Here is a 22,455-nt window from a genome sequence, read left to right as displayed (position 1 = left end):
TTAATATTGCTTTAGTTTGAATTCGCATTAAAAAAATATATACAGGGCGCCTGGGTGGCGCAGTCGGTTAAGCGTCCGACTTCAGCCAGGTCACGATCTCGCGGTCCGTGAGTTCGAGCCCCACGTCGGGCTCTGGGCTGATGGCTCAGAGCCTGGAGCCTGTTTCCGATTCTGTGTCTCCCTCTCTCTCTGCCCCTCGCCCATTCATGCTCTGTGTCTCTCTGTCCCAAAAATAAATAAACGTTGAAAAAACATATATATATATATACATAGATTGAGGTACAAAAAGAATAGGTGGTTAATAAAACCCAAGCATGTTCATTTGGTGGTATTTGGAAAATGCTTTGACTTTTCTGTCGTCCAGATTATATTGAGATTTATTTCTGACTTATATCCACGGTTAAGGCCAATAAGAAGTCTGCCTCTAAGCTCTGTCTTCAATCAGTTCTACAGTTTCACAGTAATGTTTATGGAGTCCAGTTCTCAAACCGTGGAGAAGGAACTGATTCCTACCCTGAGTTCACATTAGCGTGAATGCCCTTGGGGAAGGCTCTAGAACTGGTTCCTCACCACGGATTTGTTTGGCTTCTTAATTCAGTACGTGGTGGTTTAACATCAGCACTTGCATAATGCAGCCAGCAGTATGGACATTTGGGAACCTTCGCTTGCCCCAAGCTGCCAGTGGTTTCAGGGGTGAGGACAGTTTTGAGTTGGAGAAGCAGTCACATATTATAAGAAAAATACCAGAGTAGGTAAGGGAAGGAGGGGATAGTCCCCTCTCCCCACCCCAGCACTCAAGAAACATGTTCTCTGGCACAGAGGGAGGGGAAACGGAGCTAGTTCTGTGGCTGAGATTATTATGTTTGCCTTTTCACACAGTTGCTGACTTGAGGCGGGTGATGAGTGATGGGCACTTTTGACCATATCCTTACTTGCGGTGATTATGGGATCAGAGATAGGTAGTGGTGCGGGTTGGGGTCGGGGGTGGGGGGGGGGCGGGCTTCATAAAGCCACCCTAGAAGTGGAAGATGGGAAGCGGCTGTGAAAATAGTATGGCTTAGATTTAGAAATCGACACTGACCAGAAATCCTAAAGGGAGTTTCACAGGCAGTACCAGACGGTCATTTATCTGAAATGCTCATCTTTCACTGAGGAAGCATTTTCAGCACTGTGCCCCGGGACTAATATGAGAGTGTAATTAATGATTCTGGTTGTAAGTCACCATGCCATCTGTTGAACTGCCCCTTGGCGACACATTAAGGGCTTTCTCTGATCTGTCAGACATTGATTATCATGAGCAGCTGTTGTTGGGTGGAACGTGGCAAGCTACCATAGAGGACAGAGTCTTTGAGAAGGAGATTGGGTTGGTAGAGTGGATTAACTCTTTGTTTGTTTCCCTTCCTCACAGTTGCACTTTGCTCCCTGTGTTTCTTGGGGGAGTCATTCGGGTTTCTGTAGAACCAGTGTTTTGTGAGGTGCCATGACAGGCCATTAAGCAGAGAGATGGATCAGAGATTTGGGTCTGTTCCGTAGCTTTCCAGCCCAAATTCTCTGCTCATCTGGGCATTGGGATTCCATTGCTTAAGAATCCGAACAGGAGGGTCCCACCACTGGAAAGTACAGATTGGGAACCAAAGATTCTTTCTATTTTCAAACCATGTCTGTTAGCCACTTGAGCAAAACCATTCACTGTAAAAATGAAGCTAAATTTGCTTATTTGAAAAATCAAATGGCTACATACAGTGTAAGATGTTGCGAGACGGCTGTAGTTCTTTATTCATGTTTGCTAAAAATGCAAATAGTCTGCTCTCTGGAAACTGATTTTTCTCTCACATTCCATAACAAACTGGTCTTATTCCACCATATCCTTGTAAAGTATATGCCACTTGAAAGGTGCATTACTAGTATGGATTATTCCAAATCCTCAGAGTCTCCTATTGATGAGGACAGTGTATCAAATATACTTACGTTTTTAACATTCCCTTTTTTAACACTGCCAGTCCTTGCTTTAAAATTGCCATATCAGAATGTAAATGAAATCTGCTTTTATTTTTTTAATCCTTTCATTGCCTTTCAATTAGAAACGTGGAATTCTTAGAACTCTGGAAATGTAATGTTTTGCTTGAAAGTCTCTTTTCTTCCCAAAGTTCTGATTTGTTAACTCATGAGGTTTTTTTATTTTTTTTTATTTTTTAAATTCATATGTCCCTTCACATAATAAGCATACCTTTTTGTCATTCACTTAAGAATCTTAACATTAGATTTCTGGATGGCTCCTAAACTTTGGGATAGGGAATAGGAGGATTCAGAGCCAAGGATGCCTCACACCCTGGGATGTAGGAGGGGACAGTCACAGCTCACAGAAAGAGATTGTGTTTCTGCCCTCCAGGAAGTCATTCTGGCATAAACAGCATAGGTGAACATAAAACCCAACCAGGGGATTATATGAAACGTAGATTAAGGAGACAGTTGGCAACTCTGATTGTGGTTTAAGGGCAAACCCAAACTTCCTGTAAGGCAATGAAGCCTTTTCGTAAAAGGAAATAGCAATCGAAGAAGAGAAATATGTTTATAGATGGGAAACAGCCAGACTGGAGCAGACCTGTGTGTGAAGAAAGACGAAAGACAGAACGTGTGGGAAGGAGGCGTCAGAGTCCTCCAATGGGAACGAGGCTCTGTACTCTTTAAGGAGCTGCTTGCTTCTTCGTGAAGAAAGTCCGCAAAGTCTCGTACCCGTCAGGAGATGTGCAGAGATGAGCAAGACGTGCTGACACTCTATTGGGGGAGAAACAGCAGACGGGGAGTCAGAATGTGAGACAGAGTAAGGGGAACATCCCAGCTCACTGTGTCTCAGTTGAAATAGACCCGGAAGAAATTAACATATTAATTATAACACTAATTTGGTCTGAAGCTTACTTAAAATAGGAGAGAATTATGAAACACACAGGCAGTTTGTGAACACGGCAGTGCCCTCAACAGGTCTTCCGAAGTCTGCTGGACTGCACACTCTCGCTGCTCTGTCAGTGCCGGCGGCATAATTGTTCCTCAGTGAATATTTGTTCTGTGCATGAAATCTCATCAGTCAGTGTATTCTTTTTCTAGAAATAAGAGGGTGTTTTTTTTTTTTTTAGGTTGTGGGCAAAGTGGTTTGACAAATCTGATTTAATTTGTGGTAAAGAAAGGTGACTTTTTGATAGAAACTCCTATGGTTTCTCATTTGTTGTGCTTTTTTCACTTTAGATAGAATCATGATCCATTTTGAGATGATTTTTTTTTTACATGTTTTTTTTTGTTTGTTTTCTAAGCTTCTGTTTCTGGATGTTAGGGTTGACATTGGCCTACCACCTTTCCATTAAACTACAGGCAGAGTTAGAAGGGTCTGCTTCAAATCTGTCTGCAATGCTTTTGTCACGGACACGAGAAAATCTAGAAATGGGAAAGGGCATGTGGGTAGGAGCACAAATGGCAGCCTGGAGGTGAAGTTCAGAAATGTGGAGGGGAGAAGGTTAATTCCAAAGGTAAAGGCCAAAGGTACCAGAAAAGCCTCCAAACTTCAGTTCTCAGAGCAAAAGGAAGGCTTGTTTCTGGTAGACAGAGGTGACCGTTGCCCCGGTTGGCTGTAAGAAGCTCACAAGCCGTGGTCTGAATGGTTTGGATGGACTTCCTGTCTCGTCAGTTTGGATAAAGCGTGGCGTGGGTATGTTCCATCCGAGGGGTCAGGGCACGTGGGGGCGGTGGCGGAGGGAGGGAGTGCAGATCTATTTGTACAAGCACTGGGGAGAAAATCAAAAAGGTGCACACGTGTGCAGTTTTACTACCTTAACACATCACTTATTTTCATTCACATCGTGGTGTTGTCATTTCTGCAAAAAAAGGTCGCTGGAATTTTCATAGGGATTGCACTGAATCTATAGATTGCTTTGGGAACTGTTGCCATTTTAACAATCATAAGTTTTCCAATCAGTGAACACAAGATTTCTTTCTGTTTACCTAGATCTTCTTTAATCTGTGGAATTTTTTTTTTTTTAATTTTTTTTTCAACGTTTATTTATTTTTGGGACAGAGAGAGACAGAGCATGAACGGGGGAGGGGCAGAGAGAGAGGGAGACACAGAATCGGAAACAGGCTCCAGGCTCTGAGCCATCAGCCCAGAGCCTGACGTGGGGCTCGAACTCACGGACCGCGAGATCGTGACCTGGCTGAAGTCGGACACTTAACCGACTGCGCCACCCAGGCGCCCCAATCTGCTGTGGAATTTAAAAAAGCATCCTGGAGTCCCAGTTACTGACGGATTTGACATTACAGAGGCCCCGTTTAGGTGCCATAAGTATCAGGGGTCCCGGGAGGGGGCTGTGGTGTGTGCTGCCTTTCGGTAGGTGTGTGTTCCCCACCTTCACGAGGCGTGCACCTTTACGAGGCGTGCATGCAGACGTGTGTGTGCTCAGCAAAGCCACCGAGGCACAGCCATGGCAGCCAGCTTCACTTTTCACGCAAGATGAAGTGGCACGTTGAGGCCCGGATGTCTGGGCAAAGTCGTTAACGGTATTCTTGAGCTGGACGGAACCTTAGACATCATGGAATCTGACTTCCGAATTGGTGAAGAAACTCAGACCCAGAGAAGGGAGTTTGCCAGAGACCAGGAATAGAATCTGAGGCAGACATCTCGTAACTTGCCATCAGGTTTGTGTTTGCCTTTCTTTCTTGTTGTTTTGTTTATTTTAGATTTGATTCCATCAGGTGAACAGCCGGAAGACATCCTACACGAAAGAGTAGCCAAAGTTGAATCATTTCAGCAATCCCCAAGAACCTTGTTTTAGAAAAATGCCATCTTATGTAGGGGGATTAAAATAGTTGCATGAAGCATTTTCAGAGTGGCCTCTGAGAAGACCTTTCTAAGGTTTGAGAGAGCAGACTCTGCCGCTGAGGTTCTGAGTACCCTCCTGGCTATGACTGGGCGTGCTCGGTGTGGGGGAGGGCGATTGGCTCATCGAACTTGGGGGTGCTGCTGTATCTCCCCAGCTTGGCATCTCCCCCTTGGCTGTAACGAGTACTCAGGAGCAGAGCCTTCTACTTCAGACAGTACAGCTGGGAAGGGGGAAATGGCCCCGGATCTAACATTGCCTTGTGACTCTTCGTATTTCTGTTTGCACTTTGGTTATAACAACTTGAGAAATTCTTTGGCTGTAGCCGAGGAGGTACTAAACCAAACTGATGGCCGTCTGTTGTTTTTGGCAGCATCATTCCCCTCCCTGAGGGTGCAGATGGTTATTTCAATAATGGGATAGGCGATAGGTGGAGATAGAGAGCTCCATTTTTGTCAGCTTTGGAGTAAATTCTTCCTCTTCCCATGGTGTTTAAAGCCAGTATCTCATTGTCCATTCCAATACGGGCAGATGGGAGCAGGCGATCTAATCCTCATTTTAGATGAGAAAACAAAACAGACTCTGTGAGCGGTTCAGGGTCACAGAGGAAGTCGGTGAGGACCAGAACCCTAAACTGACTCCTGACTCGAGTGATCCTGTACTGTGTTCCCCTGGGAACTTAGAGGCCCTGCCTGCCCCCAGTCTTCCACACTCAGTGCCCTTCCTTAGCCTAGAGTTCTTTCCTCCTGGTCTAGCAGTGTGGTCAGCACCATGGGCTGTCCCAGCCATTGTCGAAAGGTCAGTCTGCTTACATAGCTCCAGTGACCCCGCGGATGGCTTACCCACTGCCTTTTCACCCCTGTTTTGAGATGGGAGCCTCCCCCCACAAAGTTTCCCTCCAGTAGATGGGGACTTTTCTTGAATTATGTGCTTCTGTCATTTGGAATTTAGGGGCTGTACCCTTGAAGTCCCTCCCTTCTTTTGAGTTGCTGCTGACCCTTACGCTCCGGTTAGGTGTGCAGCTTGAGCTTTGATCCATGAGGGCGTGCGTGTGTGTGCGTGTGTGCAGATATTAGTGTGTGTTCTTGCCATGTCACAACGTGGAAATGGTATTTGTTCATCTCTTTTCATCCCGGGGGGAAATACCACATTATAATCATAATGTAGTTCACGTACTTGGTGACCTAAAGGCATGGTTCCCCAACATTTGAGACTTCACATTAGAGAAGTGACATGATTTCATAGCTCCCCCAGCGAGAGTTCTTTTAGCCATAGCATTGTTTCCATATTTATAATCCAACTTCTGGTGATTCCTCCTGTTTTCCAAACCCGCTCCACTGGGTGTTAGCTGGTGTGTGTAGCACTAATTTCTCATACTTACAAAGTATATATACGTGTTAAGTGAAAACAGCATCTGGGCCCCTTGTCGCTTCCTCCCTGCCAGAATGTTCATTCTTATTCAGCGAATACTCAGTTCTTTCTTTATTTCTTTGTTTCTGATTAAATAAAAGACATACATCACAGGAAACGTGGAAAATAAGTATTTAAAAAAATGTTATAATCTCATTACCCAGAGATAACTTTTTTTAATGTTTATTTATTTATTTTGAGAGAGAATAGGAGCTGGGGAGGGGCAGAGAGTGAGAGTGAGAGTGAGAGTGAGAGAGAGAGAGAGAGAGAGAGAGAGAGAGAGAATCCCAAGCAGGCTCCCTGCTGTCAGCAAGGAACCTGATGTAGGGCTCGATCCGATGAACTGTGAGATCATGACCTGAGCCGAAACCAAGTGTTGGACACTTAACCAACTGAGCCACCCAGGAGCCCCTGAGATAACATGTTTTCATTTTGGTGTGTTTCTTTTATTTTTTTCTCCAATTTTAAAATGATCATAATATGTAGACAGTTTTCTGTCCTACTTTATTTTAATGGTATGTGATCATCTTTCCTTATTAACACAAACTTTATATAAACACTTGAAATGGCTGCTTGAACACTTATGGCTGGATAATCAATGATACTTGTATTGAACATTTATATTTTTTTGTTTTGTTTCACCTTGAGCTAACTTCCAGTATTGGGATTATTTCCTTCCCGTAAATTTCTAAAAATGAATGCTGTGTGAATGTGTAGATGCCAGCTTGTCTCTGGGTATGTTGAAGTGTATATGCATTTCAGGGTCTTTGCCACCAGCATGCACGCCTGCCTCAGGGGTTCTTGCTCTTTGCAATGCTCTTAGGCTGTCTGGTGCTTTAGAGATAGAAGATACAAAATCCATGTATCCGTGGGTATACGAGTTAAGGATTGTGAGAGCACTGAATAGTTTAATTAGACAAATGGGGCTCTCTTCTGGGCTTTAAGTTTGGGTTTACATTTGAAACTGCTCTGGGAAAATAGCAGCTACTTCTTATTTATAACAGTGACTTGAGTGACCATCACTTTGAGAGCAGGTTCAGATTACAGAAATCTGAGCCCTAGTGTCTTAAGTGTTTGACCCGGTGGATACATGCCATTTTGAGCAGAGGTCTGTTTTAGTCTTGATGAATGTTCTACTGTTAAGGTGGGCCTTCACCCACTTCAGGTTGTCATTTTTTAGAAAGTAAAACTGGATTGTATCATACTTTGTAATCTTGGAAGTTCCTTCTCTGACTTTCGTTTTTATCTCTATAAAATATAGGGCTTGAAAATTAGAAAGTCTTTTTCTAAAGTCTGGGTTTTTTTTTTAATGTTTATTTTTTTTTTTTGAGAGAGTGTGAGTGGGGGAGGGGCACAGAGAGGGAGACAATATCTGAAGCAGGATCCAGGCTCCGAGCTGTCAGCACAGAGCCCGACGCGGGCCTCAAACCCACAAACCGTGAGATCATGACCTGAGCCGAAGTCGGACGCTCAACCGACTGAGCCACGCAGGCGCCCCAGAAAGTCTTTTTCTATGATTAGAGTAGAGATGTTCGTGGTCGGAATAGGAGTCCAAATGAAACCTTTGCAAACAAGTCCGTGAGCTCCCGGGAGTGTGGTGCACTTCACGTGAAGTGGTGAAGCCAGCTGTCATTGTGACTTTGCCTCCTCATTTGTTCTCTTCTTTATTCAGGTTCTTCTATATTCAGGAAAAAGGATGGACAACTGTCTTGCCTAATCCAGTCATTAGGTACTTGGAGAACTTCAAGCAGAGCAACTTTGCAGTTTTAAACTCCACAAAAACTTACCAGCAGCCTTCTGAGCATTCTTGGGGTTTGGATAGTGATTAATGGACTCAGTGCAGTCTTTCTTCAAAATGTCTGGTGTGATGTATTTGGTACTTTTCCGGGTCCTTTTATTTTGCCTTCTGTGTTTCTATTCCGTGAGGCGTAGACTTGCTAGGCGTTATTCCTACGGGTATCATTGACCTCAGTTACGATTCATTGATGAGGATCTGCGGTCCCCATTCCAGGCTTTTTCTGGCTTTCTCCACTGAGGTGAGTGGTCCTTGCCTTTTCTCTTCGGTGTGGTTTTTCCATTTATAAAATAGCCCCGTTACCCTCACCTGGGGCAAACGGGTTCTAACACTTGTCTAACCTGAAGTTGTTAGCGTCTGCCTTTTCCTTATCACACGGGGCCTTCAGCGGCACTTTCTTTTACTTTCTGTGGAAGAGGTCTCCAGGAGAGTCGCTGAAGGTGTCCTTCTTGGCAGGTGGCACGCTTCGCCTCTCTAATATTAAAAACGACAACAGAAACAAACCATTCATGCGAGCGCACACCTCCACCGCCACCACTCCCACCGTCCCCTTCTAAGTACCCTGTTTTCCCTCGCTGCCTCTACTTCTGAGCCCACTGCAGCATGGCGTGCGCATCTTACGGTCAACTGAAGTGGCTGTGTTCAGAATCCGCCACCACTGGTCCAGTCTCAAAAGCCAAAAGATACTTGGCCCCCCGTCTCTTGTTTCCTTTTCTTTTTTTTTGGCCCTCTCTACGGCGCTCGATGCTGTCAATTACCCTGCATGCGTTCTTCTTCTCTGGTTTCTGTACACCACCCCTGCCCTTCTACACTTACTTGTGTGTCCTTTACGAAGCTTGACTCCATCCCCGCCCTGTAGATGTTGGTATTCCTTTAGCCTTTTTCTCGTTCTGTCCTTGCGTGACACGTTTAGAAAGGCTTCGGCTACCACCGGTGTGCTGATGGCTTCAATCTAGATCGTTAGCCCAGATGCTTCCTCGTGCTTCGGATCCATGTATCTTCTTTCCACAGACACCTCAAGCACCAGGTGGCCCAAACAGACCATCCTCTTCCAACCTTTCCTTCCCTTCTCTCTCCCTGTCTTGGAGAATGCCATTGCCATTCATCAAAACCACACACCGGCGTTCATCCAGTGTTACTCCCTGTTTGTCCCACCTCCCAGTGGGTTCCTTCAGCCTCCTTTTGTCCCGGTCTCCCTCAGGCCCTGTGCCACCCCTCTGCCAGACGCCTCCTGTTGCCTGGCTGCCCCGTCGGAGTAGTCAGCAAGCCATTGTGATTTTTCTGTCCTCAGTTTTTCTTGAATCTGTCCCCTTTCTCTTCCTCTCTGTGTCCACTTCCACCACCTTAGCCCAGACCGCCACCACCTCTCACCTGCTCCCCCATAGCGGCCTCATCGCAGACCCATCGGCATTTATTCTTGTGTCCTGGAATTCATTCTGCACGTGGCAGCCCTGTGATACTTTCCAAAATGCAGCCCTGGGCAGGTCGTTTCCCTGTATGAGCATGTTAATGGCTTCTCCTTGCTCCTGGAATATAAGCCCAAATTCTCGTGTGTTCCCACCACACGCCCCACACTCCACCCCATGGCCTGCCCCTGTTGAGCTCATCAGCCGTGTCTCTTGTCACGTTCCATTGCGTTTTGTCTGTGCTGGCCTTTTTTGTCTCCGGCTTTATGTGTGCTGTTCCCCTTGCCTAAAACACTCTGTCCCCTTTTCTTCCCACCGGTTACCCTTACTCGTTGATATGGTTCATCATTTATATTCCATGTCAAACAGCATTCTCCTGAGACCCCACCCCCATCTCCACCCCATAAAACCAGGTTTCCCCCCTCTCCCCCACCCCATATATACTGTCCTGTCTCCCGATCTTTTTCCTTCAGAGCACCACATAGTCTGTCATTCTGTTTATGGATGATTTGGTCATTTCCCTGGCCAGACCATAAAATCCTGTCTGCATTGTCACTCTTTCATCCCCAACCCTATGCTAATGCTTGACACAGCATCCTGATCTAAGGCGGCAGCTATGGTTGTAGCTCAGTTCGTCTCTAGGCTGGGACAGACTGGATCTTTGATGGCGGGGAGTGGGGGGGGGGGGACGGACTCCTTTCACATTGACGACACTACCATAAGAGCTAGGCTTTACTGGGTAGACCAATTTTTCCTCTGTCGACCTTTAGATTGATAGGACTAGACTGTGGTACTACCTAGTTATAAAAGTCTGACTTTTTTCCATGGTCTTGAAGGTTAGAGGCTCTTTCATTTGCTCAAACCAACTTTAGTGAATGTGGTAAATTTTCAGGACATACTCGGATGGCTTATGGGAAGAAGGATCTTTGTATCCCATTAATACTTCTCTTTTTTTTCAATTCTGTCATGCCTTTTCTTAACATGTAAATCAGGAACTCTAAGGACTGCTTATAAAATAATAAACATGGGAGTGGTGGCAGTTCTCTTCCTCCTCGGCTGATTCACCTTGAACAGTTTAGCAAGTGCCTGGTCTTATTCAGATCTGGTACCTCCCCACAGTGTAGGCATTATTTCCATTCCCGTCTTCAATGTAAGGATGCTGAGCCCAGAGAGGTGAAGTCATAGGGTGCACCATAGGCGAATGGTAGAGTGGCATTTGAACTTGGATTTTCTGACTGCGTATTTGCTTTCCTATCACAGCAGCCTCCCTCTGGTGGGAGACGTGATACATCCTCTCAGCCTTTTGGAGGAGCCAGGAAATGTATTTTTTTTTTTCCTTATAGAAAGGAATCGGTCTTCTTATTTCTTGTAGAGAAAACTGTATCCAGATGCAGTGCAGTAACCTACAGGCTGCCTTGCCCCAGGCAGACCTTCTGGCACTTAGAATCATAACAAATAACCGCCCACGATTATTCCGGGTGAGACTGCCCTTTTCCTTTCTACCCTTTGCTTCTCAGCTGCCCTCCAGGAAGGCTGGACTGGACCAGCATTTGTCTCAGAAGGAGAAACCATTCGAAGGTCTGCATTTCCTTTTTTAAAAATGTTTTTTTTAGGTTTATTTATTTATTTTTGAGAGAGAGAGCGCGCACGAGCAGGGGAGGGGTAGGGAGAGAGGGAGAAGAATCCCAAGCAGGCTGCATGCTGTCAGCACAGAGCCTGATGGGGGGGCCCCACCTCACAAACCAGGAGATCCTGACCTGAGCTAAAAGCAAGAGTCAGACGCTTAACGGACTGAGCCACCCAGGCGCCCCAGGGTCCGCATTTCTGATGTTTGCACATCAGTAACCTGCTTTTCCACGAAAACAGTTAAGGAAGCCAGTTTGTGGGGGCTTTTGTTACTTGCATCAAACTTATATTTTTGACATTTGACTTAAAAAAAACCACATTTATTATAAATAGTAAATAGTTCTTCTTGTACTTTAGTACCATATATTTACCTGGTTTTGTATAATGAGAGACCCCTAGCATAAATGTAAAGCATTTTTGGAGGGCCCAGGTGCATTTTTTAAATAAATCTCTTTTTAAAGCATTTTATGGACATCTGTTAAATTATAAATATTTAGCTTTATAATTACATCAAGTTTTGAAAATTTGCCCAGTCCTAAAATTGACTTTATTTTTTTGTTAGTTTCATTTTTTTATTAATTTAATTATGGATGTGTCGACACTTTTTATTCTTCTCTTGCTTCTGCAAATCCCTGTCAGAAGGGAGTTTTTGCTGCAGCAGTAGAAGCTGCCTTAAACCTTTTGTGCAGAAGGTCTGCTGGGGAGAAACAAAAATCCTGAAAAGACTTCATGGTACGATTCCAAGCCTAAGAAGCCCTTTCCCATTCAACGCCTCCAATGGATGGTTGACTCGCTCTGAGAACATTCCTCTAATTATAGCCTTTTTGTCATTTTGCCTTCTGGGAAATACTTTGTGTTTACCTTTATTATTGGTTTAGTATGGGGCCGGGAGGTCCTGGGCGCTGGAGCCAGAGCCACAACTTCCTCCTTTTCTTGTATCTTCCCCAGCATTTTACTCAGCAGCTCCAGCCCTGCTGTGACATCCTAAGATGTATCATTTTGAAATGTCGCAGCTGCCACTGAGTCACATGGGACCATGGAGCTGGCTGGGGCAGAGAGGTGCAGATCAGCGATGGCTTTTTTTGTTCTCATGTAGATTCATGAAGAAAAGGCAAAAGTGGCATTCTTATTTTCAGCCCAAAGATTTGTATGTTTTCTCTAAAAAATGAAAGAGAAGTGAATTCATTGTGGCATAAGTAGAGGCTGTAGATCCTGTGAGCTTTAGTGGCAAGATGAGGCGGCCGATTAGGGGCGTTAAATGGTTTTAGGGCGAGGGTCAGCTTCCCCTTTCTGTTTGGCTGCCAGCCTTCATGCAGCTAAGCAGTCCTTTGACTTAAATTCAGTATGGTAGGTCACCTTTAAAACAGGGCCCTTCATAAACTGCTTTGTGCATAATAACCCTTTATGACTCTTAATTGCGAGTAGCCGAGCAGTGGGTGATTTTTATATACCATATGTCCTGTAGCACAACAGGGCGAGATAAAGAAAAACATGGGTCTCAATACTGGAAATTTTGTCTCATCAAATCAAGCCCCTGCCTGTGGTGTTATTTCTAACACAGTTGTTCTTATGTATACACTTCCGAGCCAGAAAAAAATAGATTGGACAATGTTTACATTTTGATCAGTATTTCTTATAGGACTTGCCAGGGGAGAAGCTTATAATTTTGTTTGTTTTGAAGATGAAATTCTTGTAGAAAGGTCACCACAATGTCAGTCCTGTCGTTTCTAACCCTCTTATCTCAGAGCTCATCTGCAGCATGTCAGGTCTGGCCTCCTGCTCTAACCAAAAAAGGCAAAAAATGTGGAAGCCTTGCTCCAATCAGCCAGTTGTGTTCGTGCTCCACGATGGTCCGTGTTCACACGGTGTCAGCTGGATCCACAGGAACCAGAGGGTGTTGGACACATTTTCTGCTGCAAGTTCAGAGAGCCCGTGAGGCAAGATTCCAGAGCTTTGCCAGAAGCATAAATCCTAGGCATTATCTCCAAACTGCACACTGGGCCTCACCCTCTACGTTTTAAACATTTCTTGGCAGTCAAATAAACCCAGGCAGTTTATCGCAGGTGCCCACTCTCCCCCCGCACCCCCTCCTCCAGGATCCTGAAACAGGATAGCAGCAGCAAGTCTGATAGAACTCTCACCTTTTTCCCGGCTCCCTGCAGCCTCTCATGGGTGAAGTAGGGTCTGCTGCGGTCAGTGCCTGTGGCGGAATGGGTCAGCTCAGTCCCTCACCTCCGCCACGACCCCAGTACGAATCATGCATGAGCAGGAGAGGAATTGCTGCAGGACAATTTGGATTTGCCTTGTCTCTTGCTTGAGATGGGTAGTGGGGGAAAGGCAAGTATCTGAAGACAAGAGTACGAAAAAGAGCCACTGTGAATTATGGTCAAGAGAAGCGGGGGTGGGGGGGCAGAAGGCCGAAAGCAGGAGCACTGCGGCCATGCCCCCCTGCGGGTGTAAATTGTGCAGGTCCCGATCTCACGTGTTCCTGTTCAGGCAGGGTAGCGTGAGTGCCAGAGTAAAGGCTTAGTCATCTGTTGCACACAGGTGGAAGGTATTGGAAGCAAGGAGCATAGGACCACCTTTTGCCACATCGTTTCTTTAGCTGAGTAGTACTTGGTGTACTGAAGAGGTGGTGGGATGCAGCACACTTACATGGGTCAGAAGACTTTGACCAGGTGTCATTGCATTGATGTTGGTTTTAGTGATAACGCCACAAGCTGGATTTCTTCTGCGGGCTGGAGTTGCTGAGGACACGGTTCAGGACCTTGCAGCAGGAGAGCTTATGGACCAACTTTTGTTAGAAGGTGGACTGGTAGATTGAGAAGAAAGATTCTTGGGGCTTCGTAATCTGTCTCCTCTACCTGTCCAGAACCAAAGAGAAAAACCGTGGAGAGACAGCTAGTGAGGAAATGCCATCACCCGACCAAGGGAGCATAGGAGCCCGAGAACTGGAAGGCAAGTGAGAAGCCGGAGTTGTATTGTGGGCATAGTTCAGTTTGGATCCGATCTCAAGTTTTTATTTGTCCATGGTGACATTTATAGATCACTACATCTATTGAAAAAAAAAAAAAAAAAAAAAAAAGGAAGGGTTGGAGGTCAGAGTCTGTTACTACTGAATCTGTTTAGGGGACTATAAAATTAGTATTACTATTCAGTTTGACCTAATCAGAGCTTGCCATGAATTTTTTTTTTTTAATTTTTTTTAATGTACGTTTATTTTTGAGAGAGAGCACAAGTGGGGGAGGGGCAGAGAGAGAGGGAGACACAGAATCTGAAGCAGGCTTCAGGCACCCCAGAGTTTGCCATGAATTCTTACCTGTTCATTTCTCCTCAAAGCATTAAGCTAGGTCATTCAGCTGTCCCAGCTAAGCCAGGTGCGTGTTTTAACAATTTTCGAAGCAATCTTTACCTGTATTTGGATATTCAGAGTATATACTTTTGTCACCCTTGCCAATGCGTTTAAACCGCTTGGCTTATTTCTTCGGGTCACAGCAAAATAAGAGGAAGGTACAGAGATTGGCCATATACGCCTTGCATGCCTTCCCTTCACTGCCAACAGTGTGGTGCATCTGTTATCGGTGATGACCCCACACTGACCTATCCTCATTGCTCAGTGTCCATACCATACCTGAGGGCTCACTTTTGGTGTTGTATGTTCTGTAGGTCTGGACAGATGTATAACGACGTGTGTCCAGCATTCTGGTGTTTTCACTACCCTAAAAATCCTCTGTGCTCTGTTCATCCCCCCAACCCCTGTCTCCATAGTTTTGCCTTTTTCAGAATGTCATAGTTGGGCTCATACAGTATGTGGCCTTCTCAGCTTGACTCCTTTCACTTAGTAATATACGTTTAACATTTCTCCCATGTCTTTTCATGACTTGATATCTCCCTTCTTTTTAATGCTACATAATTGTCTGGTTGAAGCAAAGTTCATTTATCCATTTACCTGAAGGACTCCTTAGTTGCTTCCAAGTTTTGGCAATTATGAATAATGCTGCTATAAACATTCATGTGCAGCTTTTTGTGTGGCGTTAAGTTTTCAACTCCTTTGGATAACTACCAATGAGCATGATTGCTGGAATGTATGGTAAAAGTATGTTTAGCTTTGTAAGAAACCACCAAATTGCCTTCCAAAATAGTTGTACCATTTTGCATTCCCACCAGAATGTATAAGAGTTCCCCTTGCGCCACATCCTTGTCAGCTTTTGGTGGTGTCAGCGTTCTGGATTTTGGTCATTCTAATTGATGTGTGGAGGCATCTGGTTGTAATTTGCATTTCTCTGATAACAAATGTTGTCTTTTGCAAACATTCTCTCCCAGCCTGTATCTTGTCTTTTCATTTTGTTGACAGTGGCTTTTGCAGAGCAGATAATTTTTCATTTTAATGAAATCCACCTTATGGGTTCGTTCATGGTATTGTACCTTTGGTAGATTATATGTTATATATATATAGGTATGTATATAATACCCTTTGGTATTGTATCCTAAAAGTCATCACCAACCCAAAGATCATCTAGGTTTACTTTTGCTATCTTCTAGGAATTTTATAGTTTTGTGTTTTCCATTTAGTCTGTGATTCATTTGAGTTAATTTTTGTAAAGGGTGTAAGATCTGTGTCTGGATTTGTTTGTTTGTTTGTTTGTTTTGCATGTGGGTGTCCAGTTGTTTCAACTTTTTTGCTGAAAGTACTATTTTTTCTCCATTGTATTGCCTTTGCTCCTTTATCAAAGGTCAGTTGGCTTATTTATGTGGGTCTGTTTCTGGACTGTGTTCTGTTGCATTGATCTGTTTTGTCTATTTTTTCGGCAGTATCACATTGTCTTGATTACTGTGGCTTTATCGAAAGTCTTAGGGTCGAATAATGTCTGAATTTGTTCTCTTTCAATATTGTGTTGGTTATTTGAAGTCTTTTGCCTCTCCATATAAACTTTAGAATCACTTTGTCTATATTCACAAAATAACTTGCTGTGCTTTTGATTGGGACTGCATTCAATCTGTAGATCAAGTTGGGAAGAACTGACATCTTTACAGTATTGAGCCTTCCTATTCATGAACATGGAATATCTCCCCATTTATTTAGCTCTTCTTTGTTTCAGAGTTTTATAGTTTTCCTCATGTGGATCTTACAGATTTATACCTAAGTAGTATTTCATTGTTTTGGGTGCTTAATGTAAACTCTGTACTTCTTCATCTTTTTCAGGGACAGTCCCACTTTCATCCTTTCTGTAGTGATGCCCTCCTCCTAGGCTCATGCACCTGCTCTTAAAGTAGAAATCCCTATGGAATGAGTAACCCAATGGCATGAGGAGGTGTGTATAGGATCCGTGAGCTTTCGGAGTGGCCTGAAGAGAGGACTTTAATGGGGAAACATATTTCCTTTAATTAAAATGAAGCTTATTTGATTGTATTTAAAATGTAATCACAGCCTAAACATGATGAGATACCCTCTCTCCCCCCAACACCCCCCCCTCCCCCCGCCTTACCCCCAAATAGGAACAAATGGGATTTTGGGTTTTTTTTTTTTTTTAAAAGATTGCCTGGGAGAGGATTATTTGAACTTAAGGTGATGTCTAATGAGATCAACCACCTCTCCTTTTAAACTCACATGGACTTGCTAAATTAGTCTGAGGGTCACCCAAGAGTGCAGAGCTTTGGATTCTGAATCTAGCTCCACTCACTAGAGACTCAGTGATCTTCAGACTGTTTTTAAGGAATTCCTTGAGTTGAAGTGCTCGGTACGTGCCAGGAGCAATGGCTCCAAGTCACGGTGGCTTTCATCTGTCTACTTTGGTCAGAGGATCTGGGCAGGGAGCAAGGGGCAACTATTCAGGAGCTATTATACCCTTTTTGTACATAGAATTCAGGAGAAGCTAATTAAATGGATCCATGTTCAGTAACAGAGAATTAGTCTTCTCTATTAATTTCCCTTGAAGTATATAAAACCGAAGAAAAAAAATGTTTGCAGAGGGGGAAGGGTGGGGAACCTTGACAATTTAGATCCTCATCTCTGAAATTTGTTTTCAGTTTCAAGAATGAAAGCTTAATGTGGTATGCTTATACCTAATGTTATGTTTTATATGTTGTTAATTTATCGGGCAGCTGTTGGACACCTACTGTTCACAGGGCACTGTTGGTCATGGTGGATAATGGGTAAAGCAGATGGGTTCGGTCTTAGCCTCCTGAAGCTCACTAGTGTGATAGGGGAGTCATTATTAACAATTTACATAAGTCATTATTTTAGTTGTGTGAGGTCTACAAAGAAAAGAAATGGGATGCCAGGAAAGCTTACTTTCTTCCCTGTGTCTTCATCCGATGGCTTGTGTGAGCAGTTCTTTTGGGCAGAAGCCGCAACTGCCTGCACTAATGTGGGCACAGAGCCTCCCTGCCCACGTTTCCACATCCCTTCTCCCACTCTTTTCTTGGACTTTGTCTTTATAACTTAAGCTAATTGTTCTTCATTTAACCTGTTTCCTGTCTTACCACTCTTCCCAGGAGTCCTCGAGCATATGCCCTCAAACTCTCTGCCTCTCTAAGTGTGTCTAAGGTATCTGGTAGGAAGGAATCTAGAATTTGAAGAACAATCTTACGAATAGGCCAGTTCCTTCATTTTCAGATAAGGAAGGTGAAGACGAAGGAAGAGAGGGACCATGTCCACAGTCACATAACAGGTTGGAGTCAGAGCCAAAACTAACTCAGGTCCTTGCCTCGGAGCCCAGTGCTTTCTTTTGCATTCCTGCAGGAGAGGCTTGAGTCAGCAGGGATCCATGCTCAGGAACTTCCGGTCTTTGCAGAAATACTGAGGAGGGTACACAGCTAGCTAGAGGCTAGGAGGCCCAAGAGGGGCCATAAACAGACCTCAGATGGCCCAGGGTTGTTATTCCATACAGATTCACCAAAGGTGCTTTTTGTTGGGAGGAAAGAAAATAGTACACCAAGTTCCTGTCATTAGGGAAGTCATATTTTAGAGGAACATAGAAGTCTAACATGTATGAAAAGAGCACCTCAGAGCAGCCTGTTAGGAGCTCGGATGCACCTCGGTGCACAGGAGAGCTCCAGAACGGGTGGAGGTGGGGACCGGTCTTCTGGATGAAGAGAAAGCGTTTTCCTAGAAGAGGCAGAGCTCAGTTGGTAGGCAGGGAAGTGGAGGCAGAATTTCACTGGGAGCAGGAGAAGGAAGATACCCCTCGAAGCTGGAGCAGACTCCTGAACAAATGGCCCGTGCAGGCAGCGGCCTGTGCATTGTGGGGTGGGGGTGGGGGTTGTTGAGAAGTTGTGGGAGATACTTTTGGGCAGGCACTAATTTTAAAAGACTTTGAGCTCTGAGCAGCCATGGAGCTAGCACGGTGCCGTGCTTCACTCTCTCAAGGAGGTGACTGGATGAAAGCTGGGCTTTCGGAAGAGAAGTCTGGCGTGTTTAGGGGAGACTACCGGAAGGACTCATCGGGGATTTGCTGCGGTTACTTGGGTGTGGGATGAGGAAGCCCTGGGCGCGGACGTGGGTGTTTTGAGCTTCTGTGGTGCTTGTTTGTCATAGGTGATAGATCTGGATGACTCTCTCAGTTTAATACAAAGTGGAGCTTTATAGTGATTTTTCTAGGCATGTCTAGGTGGCACCCTCAAAATAACTGTAAAGCCTGAGCATCTGTCTTTTATTTTATAAGGTGTTTTGAAATAGAAAAGCACCAATAAAAGGCAATGCAAACACAAAATGTCATGCTTTTACTTCTAAATCTCAAGTGCTACGTTAAATACGATTTAATTCACTATTGCCAGTATTGAACTCTGCTTTCCTTTTTTATGTAAAGGATTCTTCCTTTTGCGAACCTGGCTGAAGTGCGGAGGGGCTGTCTGGTGAAGAGAACTAGAGCAGGAAGCTGAGAGTATCTGTCTTGGCTCCTGAGGCCTGACCATCATCAGCACACACAGACTTAACCACGCTGTCTTCTCTTTGTCTCCTTAGGAATATAAACAGAAGCTCGCTCGGGTAACCCAGGTCCGCAAGGAACTGAAGTCCCATATTCAGAGCTTGCCAGACCTCTCGTTGCTGCCCAACGTCACAGGAGGCTTGGCCCCCCTGCCCTCTGCTGGTGACCTGTTTTCAACTGACTAGGACAGGTGTCGTGCCCCAAATTCCCATCTCTACCAGCAGAAAGAAGAGAGAGGGCAAGTCATGGTTGGAAATAACCATGGTGGAAATAACTTGTGGCCCCTGGTTCTGTCCCTCCTTCATCCCAGTCCCGCAGCCTCAAGAAAGAACCACTGACTCTGAATCTCCTCTCCGTCCTCTCCTGTTGAGCACAATTCAGAACAGTGGCGAGTGGAGTCCAATTAGATTCATATTTGGAAAGAATACAAAGTCCCCCACTTCGTGTATTCATGCCCCTGTTGGTTCTCCGTTCTTAGCTGTCTCTTTACACCCAAGAAGTTATGAAAATCATGTGTACTTCTGGAAGTTTTCAGAAGAATCTTGTCCCTCCCGACAGCATTGTGTCATGAGAGCCGCTTCTCTTTTCGGAGCTGGGTTTGTTCAAGTTCAGTGCAGGCCTCCACTGAAGGACTCACCCTGGAGTCATTGACTTTCCTGGCTACCGTCCACCCCAAAGGTTGGAGACACGACTGTCAAGCAGCTTTGCCGTGAAGAGTTTGCCAAATCTCTGATCCTTCCTTTCCCCTGCTTGTAGTGATGTATAGTTACAGGTGCAGTGCATTTGTTTTATAAGCAGACTAGGGAATCTAGCAATAAGATTCAAAGCTGACCTGGGATATACGGTTCAGAAGGAAGACTAACGGGGATCGCAGACGTGAGTTCAAAATAAGTTACGTGCTTCGGGTTCCTACGGACAACCTTCCCAGGGTTCCTGCTGTCGTAGAAAACGTTCCTAAAGACGTGATCTTTTGGCCCTAATCTTGTGAAGGCAGTTGTTAGGAATGGCACCGGTGGACCCCAAAAGCTAAAGGCAAAACCAAGAGTGTGGACTCTGCACGGGTGTTGCTTTTAGACTCCTGTCTTTTGGGGAGTAGGGCTCACACTAGCATTGCTTCACTGGGCTCAGGTCTACGGTATGGCGAGTGAACTTGAGTATCTCCCCTGCAGATATGACGCTCCGTGCATGTCTGTCTGTCTGTCTGTCAGTTTACGCCACTGCACACATCCTTGTGCCCGGAGGAGGAGGAGGAGTACTTGATCGGCTGTTACCGAGTAGCTCATCTCGGGCAGAGGAAGGGGGGAAGTCAGGGATATTAATTTTGGGTTTTGATTCCATTATCATGCCAGCTGATATCATGACTATATAATGTAGTTACAAAGGATTTTTACCTTGCTTTTAGTAAAGGTTAGGCCTGCTAACTGTAAATCATTCTGATTTGGCAGTCTTCTTTTTGACATTGGAAAGGGCAGAAAACAGTTTGCCCCAGTAGTATGACGGGAGTCAGGGCCCGGAGGCTGAAATCCATAAGCTATAAAAAGGAATTCAGCGGTGGGGGCTTCAGAATCTCCATTATTTTGCGTTGTTATTTTCAGGATTACCAAAAAGCCAATTACTTGTAATTTTACATGTTAAACATGTTGAAACATAGCCTGTGTTTTTACAGTGTGCAGGCTTTCCTTTTAGAAGCTCTTCTGTCTGCCATGAAGTGAGAACAGTGAAAAAAAGTCCTAGCAGGTGTTCAGTTTGACTCTGTGTAGAACATAGTAGCATTGAAGCTGTTCTTTGGATTTGAATATAGACTGGATGTTGTTTGCTTATTGATACTGCCTGTGGTCCTGCCATTATTAAATTAATGAGTCTCTAACTATAAAGTTTTCCTCCCAGAGGCCAGAGGGCAGTAGGTGACTTTACTAAGGAAAATTGCAGGAAAATTGCAAGATCGCTTCTAATCGTTGCTGTTTTCTGCGCGTACGCCCCTCCCCATATGGTGTGCTGCTTCAGTCCTCCGTGCGAGCTTGATGTGGAACGGACCCATCTGGGACATTCTCTGTGCTTTTACCAAGGAAGCAAAATTTGACTAGCCGCAAATCAAAAGGGCAGAGTAGATATTTGCTCTGATCAGCTGGATGAAAATGTTAACAGCATGATGGATTTCCCCCATCGCTGTATTTTCTCTGATTGAGTTTGACCAGCAATTGGTGCGTAATTCTTAACAGCAAGAGCAAGAAATGAAACTGTAGCAATTATGTAAATGAATGTGTTGGCCTCCTAACACCTGTTACTAGTGGACTTCCTGTGAGGAAGTTAGTCTTGGGGTTTCTTTTGTTTTTTAATGAAATGCTTTTGTGTTTTAAATCTTAATTCTCCCTGTATCCTCCCCATGTGTGCTCACTTCATTTGTTTAATTTAAACGAGCCTTTCTCCTTGTATGTACCAGGTGGGCCGGTGGGGTGGGCTGGGGTGGGGTGGGTGGCTTTTGTTTTGTGTGTTTTCTTTCTTTAGGGCATCCGTAGGCCTCAAAGGACCTCTCCTTTAGGTCATATTCCTCAGAACGTCTTCATTCTAATTTGTTTTGTTTTGTTTTGTTTTTCTTAAAGAATATTTTTAAAGCTTAAATTTGTATATTAATTTAGGACTTTATTTAGAAGTATAGGCTGTCATTGGCGGCAGCAGTATATTCTGAAATGTCTCATAGATATATATTTTTGAATAAAGATGGTGTTGTTGAACGACACTGTGTGATGTTTCTTTTCCCTGCCTCGTTACAGAACACCCAATGCTTCCTTCGTAAGTGGTGGGTAATTAGTAATCACCAATAGAGATTCTGCCGTCTGCACAGAATCTTGTCCCTTAGGAGTTTTGTTACTTGTTAGCGGCCCATAAATACCCAGCACTTACATAGTATGTTCTGGTTCTTTCCAGGGGCTTAATTAGCTTTAATTAGCCAATCCACACAGGGCCCCGGAGAGGGACCTCCATAGTTTTATTCTCGTTGTACAGAAGTGGGAACGGATGGAGAGAGGTTAAATGACTCTTTCCCCACTACCACAGTCTCTGACAGATTCAAACTTGGAAGTTTTTTATTTCAGCGCTTTTGTTCACACTGCTAGGCCTCCGGAGAGAGATTTGATTTGGGCAATCCAGCGAAAGCCACTCTGAACTGTTTAAAAGAGCAAAATGTGAGATCGTTGTAAATCCAAGTGGTATGTCTTTTAAAAACATTTCTGCGCGTTTCCTTTCTCCTTTGTTTTCACTTGTGAATGCAATGAAAGCCTATTGGCTGAGTGCTGTTAATGAGAACTTGAAATAATGGAAAAACAGTTTGAAATACAGCCTTTTGAAGTAACTGATGGGCTTGGAAGGCTGATTTGAACCCTTCCCACCGGGTGAAGGCAACCTTTGTCAGAAAAAGCAGGGTTGGCTGT

The 22,455-nt window shown here is 44.5% G+C and overlaps 1 protein-coding gene across 3 annotated transcripts in view; it reads left to right on the top strand.

Moving 5' to 3' along the window:
- The window catches only part of RPRD1B (regulation of nuclear pre-mRNA domain containing 1B), a 51,224-nt gene extending 29,460 nt beyond the window's left edge, over positions 1–21,764 (top strand). For 2 of the 3 annotated variants that reach the window (XM_030309628.1, XM_030309627.1), the window contains exon 7: positions 19,063–21,764. In XM_030309628.1, the coding sequence (XP_030165488.1) occupies positions 19,063–19,212 (150 nt within the window). In that variant the 3' untranslated portion in view covers positions 19,213–21,764. Of the gene's footprint in view, positions 1–7,944; positions 8,002–19,062 lie in introns of all 3 variants that reach the window. The other variant, XM_030309629.1, reaches the window with a different exon arrangement.
- The last annotated feature ends 691 nt before the right edge of the window (positions 21,765–22,455 follow it).

This window comes from Lynx canadensis, chromosome A3 (genome assembly GCF_007474595.2).
Source record: "Lynx canadensis isolate LIC74 chromosome A3, mLynCan4.pri.v2, whole genome shotgun sequence".
Classification (NCBI taxonomy): domain Eukaryota; kingdom Metazoa; phylum Chordata; class Mammalia; order Carnivora; family Felidae; genus Lynx; species Lynx canadensis.
Note: the sequence above shows the minus strand (reverse complement) of the source record. Positions and strands in the feature narration are given on the sequence as shown.